Genomic DNA, 12,787 nt, shown 5'->3' with positions numbered 1-12,787 from the left:
GTGCATTTTCTTTCTTTCAGTTAGGCTCAAAGGTGTTACAAGATCTCTCTATGTACCTGGGAACTGCAGTTTATTGTGGCACCAGAATGCTCTGACAGAGAAGGCTAAATGCCTCATGAGACTACAATTCCCAGAATGCCCTAGCATTGAGCCACGGCAGTTAAAGCTCTCTCAAACTGCATTATCAATTGGGGAATATTTTATTTTAGCATGATTCCAGGAAGAAGAAAAAAGTGGCAAAAATGTTTTGTTTTGCAGTGGAAACCGGAAACCGGAAACGCTCACCATGGGCCACTCTACATTTCGAACTCTATGGTTGGAGGACTATCCCCGTGTGGTTTTCCTTCTGGTCGGCGCTTTAAAGGAACGCGCCGGGCCATTCAGCGTGGCTTCTCGCGCATGCGCCTTGGGTACCTTTTCCCCTGTTACTCTCTCAGACACAGCTCAGAAGCCCCACGGAAAGCGAGCTGGAAGAAGCTTAATGCGTTTCTCTCTTAGGCGCGCTGTGTTTTAATCTCCTTCTATTATTATGGAGGCCCCCGGCGACGACAGGAAAAGGAAGCCATTTGGGAACCGTTTCCTCACTGATCCGACTCGCCTTTTCCAGCACAATGCTTGGTAAGGAACAAGGGCTGCATCCTCACTAGAGAAATAACCCGGTTTGGTACCGCATTAACTTGTTGCTGGCTCACTGCTATGGAATTCTGGGAGTTGGAGTTTGTTGTGGGGCCCAGAGCGGAGCTCTGCTCCGCTCTGGGCCCCACAACAAACTCCAACTCCCAGAATTCCATAGCAAAGAGCCAGACAAAGAGTTAAAACGGTTCCAAACCGGGTTATTTCTGCAGTGTGTTTTGGACCTAACTGTACACTGCATCCACACTGGAGGAATAATCCAGTTTGACGCCGCTTTAACTGCCATGGTTCCACTCTGGTGCCATACCAAGCTACAGTTCCCAGAATCCCCTAGCAGGGAGCCATGGCAGTTAAAGCGGTCTCAAACCGGATCATTTCTGCGGTGCGGACGTAACCTTGTTGGTCGTCCTTCTTTCTTCACCCTTCCGCTGTGCAGGAGCCCTCGGTCCAAAATACACTGCAGAAATAATCCCGTTTGAGACCACTTTAACAGCCCTTGCTCAACACTAGGGAATTCTGGGATCTGTAGTGTTCGTGGGACAGTTTCCATCCACATTTGTGCTCCTGGCTTTTGTGGATTTGATTGTTCACATATTTGATTAGTATGTTCTCTCTTGGAATATCTAGGTCAGTGGTCCCCAAACTGTGCCCTTTAAGGGATTTTGGACTTCATTTCCCAGAATCCCAGACTATTGGCCAACATGGCTGAGGCTTCTGGGAGCTGAAGTCCAAAATCTCTTAAAGAGCACAGTTTGGGGACCACTGATCTAGGTCCTCCAGTGTGACTATGGTCAGTATCCACCAGAATGATCCTCTGCTTAGGACCTAGAGATTTCTAGAGGGAAACACTTATCTGGGCCCTTCTAGACCCTCCAATGCAAATCTATGATCAATTTCTGGCAGATGTTGACCATAGACTTACACTGGAGGACCTAGAGAGGTTTTCTCTCAGATTAAAAAATGTGGGTTCTTTTTAATTGGTGGTTTTCCCATGTTTATGGAGGTCCTGCACCTCTAACCCCAGTGAATGTGGATGGCCCACTGTATATATAAGTCCAGCCTGCCTGCTGCTGCCGTTATGTACAAGGCCAGATCTGAACCATTGTATTTTAGTACTTAAGGTTAAATGTACTGACTTGGTCCCTTTTCTTTCTCCAGGGATAACGTGGAATGGTCTGAAGAGCAGGAAGCTGCTGCCCGAGCAAAAGTCCAAGAAAACAGCATCCAGTTTGTACCACAAGATCAGCAAGGTAGTCCTGGGTGCTTAAAGAGAATCCTAGACCCATGTCTTCTGTAGGTGGCAACTCTAGCAGATGCTTTTTTGTTTTAGTCCACAGAAGCTTAATGATGTTTAATCTGCAATGAAATAAACGGTACAAATACATGTTTAGCCTTCCTCTAGATTGGGATGAGAATCTTGTGGCACTCTAAATATTAGACTGCAGCTGCCAACAGGTCCAGGCAGCATAGCCACTGGGCAGGAATCCTGGAAGTTGAAACGCTCAGGAAAGAACACTACAATCCTTATGCATGACAGACCTCATCAGAATGCTATTTAAGATTGCTTGAAAGCTAGGAGCAGGAGTTCCAATGGACATTTGTATCAGTGATTTGACTTTCCTGATTCGTCTTTGCCTTTTTGATGCTGGCAATAAGCTTCCAACAGCTGTAGTAAGTTGGGCTTGACCTAATATCCAGATGTTAGCTAAGCATTTTTATAGACTCATCTGTGTTTTATAGATCTTTGCGTGAGAGGGAAGGCGGCTGAGCTGTGATGTTTGTTTTTATTCATACATAAGTTGCAGGGAATTTGAGCTCCACTCTGAAAGGCTAAATAGCTAAGGGGAGCAGAATTGTCCATGAGATCTGTTGCCCAAACCTGTTTCCCCATCCGCACCCCAGCTGTCATAGCTCAAATAAACCAGGCTAAGAAAAGAATGCCTGGAGGGCTGGACTGCAGGAAGGTCTGAAGTTCAGTTCCCCTGTTATAGATACCTCACAGAATTACACTCACAGCCTACTTTGTACATTGTAATATGAATTAATCCATGGAAATGGTTGGCAACAGGATTGTCCAAATGAATTCAGTGGAAACCTGTGAGAGGAGATGAAAAGTTTGGAAAGTAACATAAATCAGATGATGAAGAAATTTACTTAAAGCTGTTGAAAATATTGACATTGGGAAATAATGGTTTCCAGATGTTTTAAAGACTGACAGAGCAATGCTTTGAAATCTGGACAAGAAGCAATGAGTTTAATAACAAAACAGGTGTAAGTCAAACTTGGAAATAAATTTTAATGGGAACAATTCTACAGCAAATGAGGATCTATAAGATTTCCTGTGCCTCATTTCTTGTGCCTTTGTGAATGTGTGTCAGGGTTCTATGGGATTTCCTACCCATTAGTGAGTTTCAGAGATTTTCCACATATTTATATTGGTCCAGATGTACTTCTGACATCAGCCTCCATCTCTTCTGTACTGCAACTCCTAGCAGTGCCAGCCAGCATAAGCAGTGGTCATTGATCGTGGGAGTTGTAGTCCAAAACATCTGGAGATTGCCAGGTTGGGGAAGATTATATTAGATGCAACATGCCCTTAGCTTGCATTTTGTCTTTCTCTTTGCAGATGCTTATGAGGTAAATGCCAACAAGCATTGGAATGACTTCTACAAAACTCATGAAAATGGGTTTTTCAAGGACAGACACTGGCTGTTCACAGAATTTCCTGAACTGTTGCCAAACTTGTGTGACAGTGAGGATGGCGCATGTGTCACCAAAGATGCTGTGAGAAATGTCAGAATCTCAGACTTTGGAAGCAGCAGTGTCCATGGACTTGATTCAGTAACGAATGATACCTTGAAGCATCTAACTTCTGAGCCAGACAGTAGTGACATGATCCATCAATTCCATGCAGAGGTGGTCCCAGGATCAAAGACATTAGAGGAACAAAAACTAAGAGAAGGTGACTTCCCAGGGTCATCTGCAACTTATCGAATACTAGAGGTAACAGTCCAATAAATCAGAAACTAAGATTCACCTGGCTGGGTGATACCTGTGGCCCTACTCAGTTTAGCATCCTCTTTGGCAAGATACAGTCAGGGAGACTTACAGGCAGAGTGTGATGGTGATGTTTTACACTGTGTTGTTAATTTCTGCTTTGTAATTATTAGGAATAAGCCAGCTGTTTACATAGAGATTGTATTTCTATTATTTTTAATAGCTTGTAGCAGCCAGTAGACCTATTGACTATAAAGCGTCTTTGAAGCCATGGGTTACTAACCATGGGCTTCATCATTATAGCAATAGCAAGTACATTTCTATACCGCTTATCAGTGCACTTAAGCACTTCCTAAGCAGTTTACAAAGTGTATGCTAATTGCCCCCAACAAAATGGGTACTCATTTTAGTGACCTCATAAGGATGCAAGCCTGAGTCGAGCTTGAGCCCTTTTGCTGATATTGAACTCGCAACCTTACAGTTTGTGAGTGAGTGGCTGCAGTACAGGCATTTAACCACTGCGCCACCAGGGCTCTATTATTACCCATCATGTCAAGAATTACCACTGATAAGCATTCAGTCATTGTTCATTTCAATTTTGCTGGATTACTGAGAATGCTATAGTTTGAAAGTCAGCATTTCAACATGAGCAGAGTAAATTTATAAGGATCAGAAACTGTCTGGGCCAGATCTGGTGCCAGCAGGATACTGTCTGACGTGCCCCTCAAGTCTAGAAGTGTGTAGAAGGAGCAGTGAATGGTTATGAGATTTCTTGGCTGTCTCTGTGATGGTGATGCCACACCCTGTCCTGCTTCACTATCCTTGCTTAAGGACACTCTTTGTTGCCAAAGGGGACAACACATTTAGTCTTGGCAACAGAAGTGTAAGCAGGGTTGAGAATTTTGTGTCCCTGCAGATGTTGCTGGATTGCATCTCCTAGAAGTTGTAGGCAGCATAGCTAGCAATGTGGAATGCTGGCACTTGAAGTCCAACATCTGGTGGGCCGTACCATTCCCTCCCCTGGTGTAAGGAAAGAGGCTGTTTACTTTGTGTTTGGACATCCTAGAAAGCATGTGTAATAGAAATTATTTTCATAATGATAGCCATGTTAATTAAAATCAACAAAAAATCAGGTAGCATTTTTATTATCATAGCTTAAAAATTCTTTACCTATTTGTTTTCTTGGCAGGTGGGATGTGGTGCTGGAAACACAGTCTTCCCCATCCTCCAAACTAACAAGTAAGAAAAACTGCCAAGTACATTTTAAACCTAAACTTAAAATAATTTGGGTATTTTTTCGTATTACAGAAGAGTCATACATATCTCCACTTAGAAGTAAATATCTCCAGTTCAGTTTACTGGGACTCAGAGGCAGAGGGCTACAGCCTTTGTATTTAGAAAAATATTGGTGTCTTACTTGCAAGTGGGAGACCCTGGACTGACTGTATCTGTGTGTTTCCACCATCCAAATCCAGCCAGGTTCTCCCTACCTTTGATATACAGTGCACCTGCGTGACACGCAGGCTCCCCTTACACAGCTTTCAGCTTATGCTGAAAGCCGAGCAACAGAAATAACACTGGCATGTGCAGCATGCAACATACACGAGCCTCATTATTTTAAATGGGGCTTGAGCATACACGCTATTTGCCTAACGCGGGGGGGGGGGGGGGGGGTCCAGAACAGATCCCCTGTTAAAGGCAAGGGGGCACTGTATAAAGGCTTTTAGACACAGGGAGGTCACTGAGATGTCCAGTTCTCTGACCTTTATTATACAGTGCACCCTTCTTTTACGCGGGGGATCCGTTCCGGACACACACACCCACATGTAAAAGAAATAACACGTATGCTCAAGCCCCATTACAAGTAATGGGGCTTGTGCTTGGATTGGCGCACGCTCCAATGTTTCTTCCAGCGCACAGTGCCACTTCTTCCGGCACCGCTTTCAGCATATGCTGAAAGCAGCATATAATGCGCCCGCGTATGACACAGACGCACTTTACTAGGTGCATTTTTTAAAGTTTGAATTCAGTTTTCATTTTTAAATAAATACCTTTATTGATTGATAGAACAGGTTTTCCTTAAGTTTCTACTTAATCCCATGTAAAAAGTATAAATTAAGCTTACCAAAATGGATTGAACTACAGTTTCCAGAATTCCTTGGTCATGTTGGCTGGGGGAATCTGAGAATTACTGTCCAAGACATCCAAGGCACCAGGTTGGAAAGGCTGAGTTATACCTAGAGACGGCATCTTTCCCAATATTCCTCCCACCAGCTTTCTCCTTGGAGTTCATATTTGGCTTCCTTGTTCCCCATGTATTTTATCTTTGCCAAAAATCCTTGACATCAGTATACATAAGGTATCTCTCTTTTGCTTTTAATCATTGGATTTGATCCTAGCTATGTTCCATTTCTGCTTAGACAGACTCTCCTGCTGTACCCCAGCATTTTGAAATTGTAGTTTATCCTTTTTTGCTTTACTTCTAAAGTGAAAGAATGATAGTGTTTACCTGTGCCTGCTTTTCAGTTGTTGCCTAAGTTTTCATATGCCTTTCTTGCTGGTTTCACCTTTGGCAACTCTGCTGTAATCATTCATAATTCTAAAAATGATGGAATGTCTCCTCTGGTTCATTTCAGTGACCCAGGCTTGTTTGTGTATTGCTGTGATTTCTCCACTACAGCAGTGGATCTTGTCAAGGTAAAAAAACCACACAATTGAGAAGGCAGACAATCTTCCTGACTAGAAGATGAGAAATACGTACCACCATGTTTTTCAAAGTATGCAGCACCTGTTATTATTGTCATGTAATGCAGTTCTGTGGCTAATGTCAGGGGGACTACAGCCTTGTACTAACAGCCTATCCCAACTATAAAAAAATGGAAGGAAATATTGGTTTAGAATGGATTGGCTGATAGGCCCCATGAAGCCACCATTACTTTGCTTGGGGGCTATGTTTTGAGGAGCCTGCAAGATTTGAGTGCCAGACAAAGTAGCTCTGTCTGTCAGTTGTTCTGTGTCTGCCCACTGTTGGCTTTTGCCTTCAAGTGACTTTTTCAGTGGATCAATGTCCTTCAGAAACAAGGTTTAACACCCGTTTCAGAATTACTCTTTCATTTTCATAGGATCTCTTTCCATTTGGGATCTGTGCAATTTCTGCATGTGGATTTTGTAATTTGTGAAATATCTTTTATTTTACAATACAAAATTCCTGGCCTCCTGGTATAGAAACCTTGGGTCATTGTGGTGCAGTGAATTGAAAGTATAATTTTGGATATGGTTGAGACTGGGGCAAGCTTCTATTTCTTGGCTCAATCTATTCTGCAGGGTTGTGGTGAAATCAGTGCTGTACTATAACAACAATAATTGTGTGAACATGCAGGCCCATCCAGAATATGATACTTCTCGTTGTTTTGCCTTTGTTCACGACCTGTGCAAGAGTGAGATGTCCTTTCCAATGCCAGAGGAAAGTCTTGATGTGGTGGTTCTCATTTTTGTCCTTTCATCAATTCTTCCAAAAAAGTATGTAAATAAATTGTATTTAGAGAATGCAGATAGGATTTGAGGGGTGGGGATAGGCTGTGCCAAAATAGTATTGTATTTTTTGTAACAAGCAGGAAGCTGCAGCAGATCAACTGCATTTGTGTATACAAGGCAAGGGTTAACTATCTTGAAAGTGGACAGTAGAAACAGTTGGGAGCTCACACTGTTCCCATGCCTTCAGCTGGTTATGCTGAGCTGATAGGTGATCAGCATACCTCAATGGCTGCTAAGCCTCTTTTTGATCAATGTGCTTTTCTTTTCCCAGAATGCAGTGCATAATCAACAGACTTAGCCAGCTTCTGAAACCTGGAGGAATGATTTTGTTACGTGATTATGGCCGTTATGATCTTGCTCAACTCCGCTTTAAGAAAGGTATGACAAAAGGTGGGGAGGCCTTCAAGTTATTTCCAACATGGCAACCCTAAGGTGAAGCTATCATGGGGTTTTCATGGCAAGATTTGTTCGGGGTGTGTGTGTTTTTGCCTTCGTCTTCCTTTGCAACTGAGAGAGTGCAACTTGCCCAAGGTCACCCAGTTAGTTTCCGTGGCTGAGTGAGGGTTCAAATCCTAGCCTCCAGAGTCTTAGTCTAATGCTCAAACCACTATACCACACTAGCTACGGTGTTTAATCTACAATGTATTCATTTCCTCTGTATCTCAGCTCTTTCTTTCTGTTGTTGTTGTTAAAGAAAAAGCTTCTAGCTTTCATTGGAAAGTTAGACACCAAAGTTTCCAAAGTGGATTTGGACTTTTAGAAGATGCAGGGACTCTTCTCCATGGGCAAAAGTAGCATACAAATCAAGGGTGAAAACTTTTGGTTTAAGGACATGAGAGTGAATAATGTCACATGTTTTCTGCATCTTTTTGGGTTGCAATGAAGGTTGGGTTTTGTAGTTTTTACATAGCTGAACACTTTCTGCCCTTAGCCAATAATGAATTGCACATGCAATGGCAATATTTCCAAGGAAGAAACTGGCAAAGCTACTTTTTGAATATTTCTTGCCTAAGAAAATCCTATGAAATTCATGGGTTTGCCAGAAGTTGGCAAGTGACTTGAAGGCACAGACACACATAATAGAAGAGGGAATAAAATTCAGGTGGAAGCTGGGTTTATTGTTCTCACCCTTTTGGTTTGATTCCTTTTCCAGTTCTAAGAAGTAGTGATGTGATGCAGTGATAACTAACCTCATGTCCTCAGAAACTGTTAGGCCCCAATTCCAAGAATCCCCAGTTGGCCTGGCTAATGTTGAAGCTTTGGGATTGGTCAGTTTGGGATTTGGAAGATCCAGATTACAAGTCCATACTGAAACATGAAATTCATTGAGTGACCTAGTCCAAGGCTAACCTACCTCACAGGTTGATGTGAGGATAAAGTGACATGAAGGGGGACATCTTGAGGCCTTTTGAGGAAAGGTATAATGTAAATTTGAATGATAATGCTACTATGGAGGGAAAGTACACTACAAAGCTTTGAAGATAGTGGGAAATGAGAAAGTTGAAGAAGTTTGCTTAATGGCATAACATTTTAAATGCACTATCTAGAATCATTTTGTATCTGGAGGGAAGGGCAAAGAGGCCTGGGGGGAAAAGAATGTGAAAACCTGTGTTTTGAGTATTCCATTGACCTCTCCTTGTGTGCAGGTTTAAGCTACAAATTGCATTAGCTTATTTTCAGAGAGAGAGAGAGAACCAACCTGTATATGTGTTGTGCAGAATTTCTGCATCTTATTTCTGGATTTGGAAACACTCAGAAGAATTGCTAAACTGCAAATCATCACCACCCTGATGCCTGGCTATCAATTGAAGGAAAGAGTGTGAAAATAGATCAGTGGCAGCACCTTTTGTGGGACAAGGGGATGGCAGCAATTGGAGGCAGCTGAGCTGTAGTCAAAATTCTCATTTTTCTCTTTCAGGTCAATGTCTGGCTGATAACTTCTACGTGAGAGGAGATGGCACCCGAGTATATTTTTTCACAGAAGGTAACCAAATTGCAACTCTAGCTATGGAGCCTTAGGATTCAGTTGCCCACTTGAGGCCACTATCTTCTTTTTTATTCTGTTTATTCTATTTTTGAAAAAGTTTTCATTGGTTTTATTGTTATTTCTTGCACATTGTGCATTGTTTTACTTCGTAAATTATTTTACATGTTAGAATTCTGAGAATGAAGGAATAAATAAAATTATTCTTTATTCCTCAGATGAGTTGGATTTGCTGTTCTCTACTGCTGGCTTGGAGAAAGTTCAAAATATGGTGGACCGACGTCTTCAGGTGAACAGAGGAAAACAAGTCACAATGTACAGGGTCTGGATCCAGTGTAAATATCGCAAGCTTCCCAGGCAAAGGAAAGATGGGGAGTTGATGGAAGAAAGAATTCCCTTCCAACACTGTAGCTGAATATGTTAGAGTCCTCCCTGTGGGGAAACCGCCCCATGATGTAAGGAAAATTATCACCAACTTGATCAAGCTGTAGGGCTCCACTGTGCTTTACTGACACTATCCTCAGCATATCTGGAGAGAGAATTTTAAGATTGTGGGCTGGGATGGGTAGAGAATGCTCATTATTTATAATGAACTCGGTGTTGTGGGTTTGTATGTGCCCATACTACTACTTCCTCCTGGCCAAAGATTTTTTTAAAAAAATTATACTTTAAAACTGATTATAGTTCTGCATTTTGACTGACATTATAGTTAGTTTAAACTATGGTTAGTGTAAACCACTAAGATTAAACCATGGTTTATTATCCTGACTTGACTGTTGCCTACCTACATTTGGATATAATGGGGACTAGCGCTAGCTGAAAAGAGCAGAAGAGATGCCTACTGCTTGTCAGGGGAAGGGATGCCTTAGGTTTATTCAGGCCTTACTGTCATTTGTTACTAGACATTGCAGGCCTACTCGTGTCTTGCTGTACTTCTTGAGATGACTAAGAGGAGCTATGCTGGTTCAGACCAAGTCCTAGTTAGTCTTGCACTCTTTTCTTACAGCTGTGACAACCTATGCTTCTAGAAAGCCCACATACAGGACATGAGGCAATAGCACTCTTTTGGTCATGTTAGCTGACAGCTAGTATTCTGAAATGTACTGCCTCCATTCCTGGAGATAATTTATACCAGTTATGACTAAAAGCTATTATCCTTCAAGTATGTCTACTTCAGTAGCTATAAGTTGTTATCTTAGAATAGCAAGTGCCACAATTTGCCTGTGTGTTGTGAAGAAGCATTCTTATTTTTCTTGACTCTTCTGCCATTCAACTTCACATGATGACCCAAGTTCTAGTATTATGTGACAGAGGGAGAAATGACTCCTATGTACTTTCTTATCAGTCATAATTTTCCCTTCTGCTTCACTATGTAAGAGATGTAGACAAGAGATGGGGTAGCTATTTGGCACTGTTAACCTTTATTTATAGCACTACATGGAACTCTTTCATTAGCTAAGGGCTGGAACAGACCACATAAAAAGCTGGCTTCCAGCTGGCTTGGAAGCATGGCATACAGACGACACACACCCCCAAGACACCCAGAGGCCAGCTTCAAGCTGCCAGGCTGCCTGGACATGGGCCGCTTAAGGGTGCTCTGGCATTGTGGCATTTATATGCCGCATGCCACTGGAGCACCTTAAAAATGGCTTCTGGCTGCAGTGGAGAGGAAAAGCCAGCTTTTTGCCAGCACAAAAAGGAGTGTCTCTTTGCCGTTTCCAATTGTTCTAACAGGAGTAGGCACATTAATGCACATGAAGGTTGACTTACCAAATTCCCATTGATTCAGAGGTTCTGCTCTAGGTGGAACTAATTTAGGATTTAGCAATGTGTATTCTTGGATGCACAAAATGAGAACTGCACAAACATCTGCATACACATAGTAATGATATAAAAGGATTGACACAATCATCTACAATTTGGATGATGCTCAAAAGTTCTTTACAAAGTTTAAACTCATAAGTTTCAGAACAGTATATTTTCCAAATACAGTCAGTTAGTATGCTTTACTAATTAGAAAATACTTTAATTTCAAAATGAGAAACCTGATTTAATTCAGTTTGCCCTGTTCAAATGGATTATAGCTGTTCTCCACTGACTTAGCTATTGCTACATATATTTTTTTTAAAAATGATCTTGCTGACCATACCAGCAGCAATAGAGGTTCAGAGTTCAGTAGGGAATAACCCTTCATTGAATGCAAGTGCTGGAGTACCACAGAGAATTCTGCATCCTGATCCAGTGCAAGGTAATTTGAAAATAAGTGCTGTTGATTTTAATGGGACTTAATCCTGGGAAAGTGTTATATGATTATAATCCTCTATGGGAATAAATTCCATTGAACTTAGTGGGACTTTGAGTATTCATGCATAATATATGTTACTACTTCTGGATGCCAGTAAGAGGCAAGAATATCTGTACTTCAGAGGGAAAAGGCAGTAAAAAGAATGCAGTATTTGAATGGCTTATAGGTCTGCTGTGCTTGCGAAGGGTGTCCATATTGGAAATGCCTCCACTGCTATTAAGATAAGCATTTAGCAGAACCAGATATTACCATGAAGAAGCACCCTGTAGTACATGCTTGGCTAGTTACTATAGAGTTACTGCAGAAAGTCACAAACATGAAGGCATGTTTCCTTAATTTTTCTCCATGGTTATGGACAAATCCTGCTGAGCAGTAGAGAAAGCCTGCATGTGGTCCAGCTGACCCTGTTTCTGGATGGTTACAAGTGTGGATTGAAAGGTGGTAACAGCATCTTGGCATAAATGCTGAAAACTATTATTTTCTGTCCAGTATGTCTCTAGTATGCTGAGGAGAGGCTGTGAGAACTAGAAACCTGGAGGTAAATGAGGGGCAGATCTAATCCTGCTTCAGTATCTCTGGCCCAACTTCCCCCTTCAAGGCCAGAAGTTCAACAACAGCAATATCCCCTGCCAGAGGGCTTCTTTCTGATCTCCCTATCCCCCCCCCCCCCCAGCACTTTCTTGTCTTTATGTTGCCAATGGCAGCATCTGCCTCTTGTCAACTACAGTAACTCACTAGCACCAATCTCCAGACCTCTATCCTGTTCTTGAAGACCAGTTTTCTGCATGAATACAATATGGTACACAGAGTAGCCACCTGAACAGTGGGAGACCTGTATCTAAGTAGTTTGTCACAGGAAACAAATTACTAAGACATGAGACAAGAAGTGGGAAATCACACTTGGGAGAGAACCTCTTTGGAGAAGATCAGCACCTGCACCGTGGACAGCTCCTTGATGCCCTGTTCAGGAGTGGCAGCCTCACTGGCCCACCTGCCCACCAACCCCTACCTTACCAGTTTCAACTTCAAAGCAGCCAGTAGATGAAACAAGCTGCAAAACCTTTGCTCACGACGGAGGTAAGTGAGACTCGGCCTTCCAGTCATCATGAGAAGGGTCTCAGCTGACATGCAGCCAAGGTTCTTCCATTCTATGAAACGTGTATACTAGTAATGAAATGGCAGATATTTTTTTAATTGTGGTCAGCTAATTCTTTGTCTTTCATTTTGTTGCAGAGAACTGCTCTGCTTCACTACCTTGTGAAGAGTGTCACATGTGAGCTCCAGTGGACTCTTCATTGTGTACAGTTCTAGCAGATGGTGGGAGGAGTGAATAC

The 12,787-nt window shown here is 42.2% G+C and overlaps 1 protein-coding gene across 1 annotated transcript; it reads left to right on the top strand.

Annotated features, from left to right (window-relative positions):
- Positions 1-399: 399 nt before the first annotated feature.
- On the top strand, positions 400-11,514 carry LOC149309224 (tRNA N(3)-cytidine methyltransferase METTL2-like). The gene is made up of 9 exons (XM_089532002.1): positions 400-618; positions 1,792-1,883; positions 3,260-3,636; positions 4,820-4,869; positions 6,267-6,327; positions 7,010-7,149; positions 7,436-7,542; positions 9,083-9,148; positions 9,367-11,514. Exons 1-9 carry the CDS (start codon positions 530-532, stop codon positions 9,561-9,563), a joined length of 1,179 nt encoding a protein of 392 aa, XP_089388128.1. The 5' UTR covers positions 400-529; the 3' UTR covers positions 9,564-11,514.
- The last annotated feature ends 1,273 nt before the right edge of the window (positions 11,515-12,787 follow it).

This window comes from Sceloporus occidentalis, unplaced genomic scaffold (assembly GCF_023333645.1).
Source record: "Sceloporus occidentalis isolate IW3139 unplaced genomic scaffold, rSceOcc1.0.p SCAF_7, whole genome shotgun sequence".
In the NCBI taxonomy this organism is placed as follows: domain Eukaryota; kingdom Metazoa; phylum Chordata; class Lepidosauria; order Squamata; family Phrynosomatidae; genus Sceloporus; species Sceloporus occidentalis.
This window is presented reverse-complemented; position numbering and strand designations above follow the sequence as displayed.

Coding starts and splice junctions, on each gene's coding strand:
- LOC149309224 (XM_089532002.1), top strand. CDS start 530: ATGGAGGCCCCCGGCGACGACAGGAAAAGGAAGCCATTTGGGAACCGT. Junction 6,328..7,009: donor CAGCAGTGGATCTTGTCAAG/GTAAAAAAACCA, acceptor GTGAACATGCAG/GCCCATCCAGAATATGATAC. Junction 9,149..9,366: donor AGTATATTTTTTCACAGAAG/GTAACCAAATTG, acceptor TTTATTCCTCAG/ATGAGTTGGATTTGCTGTTC.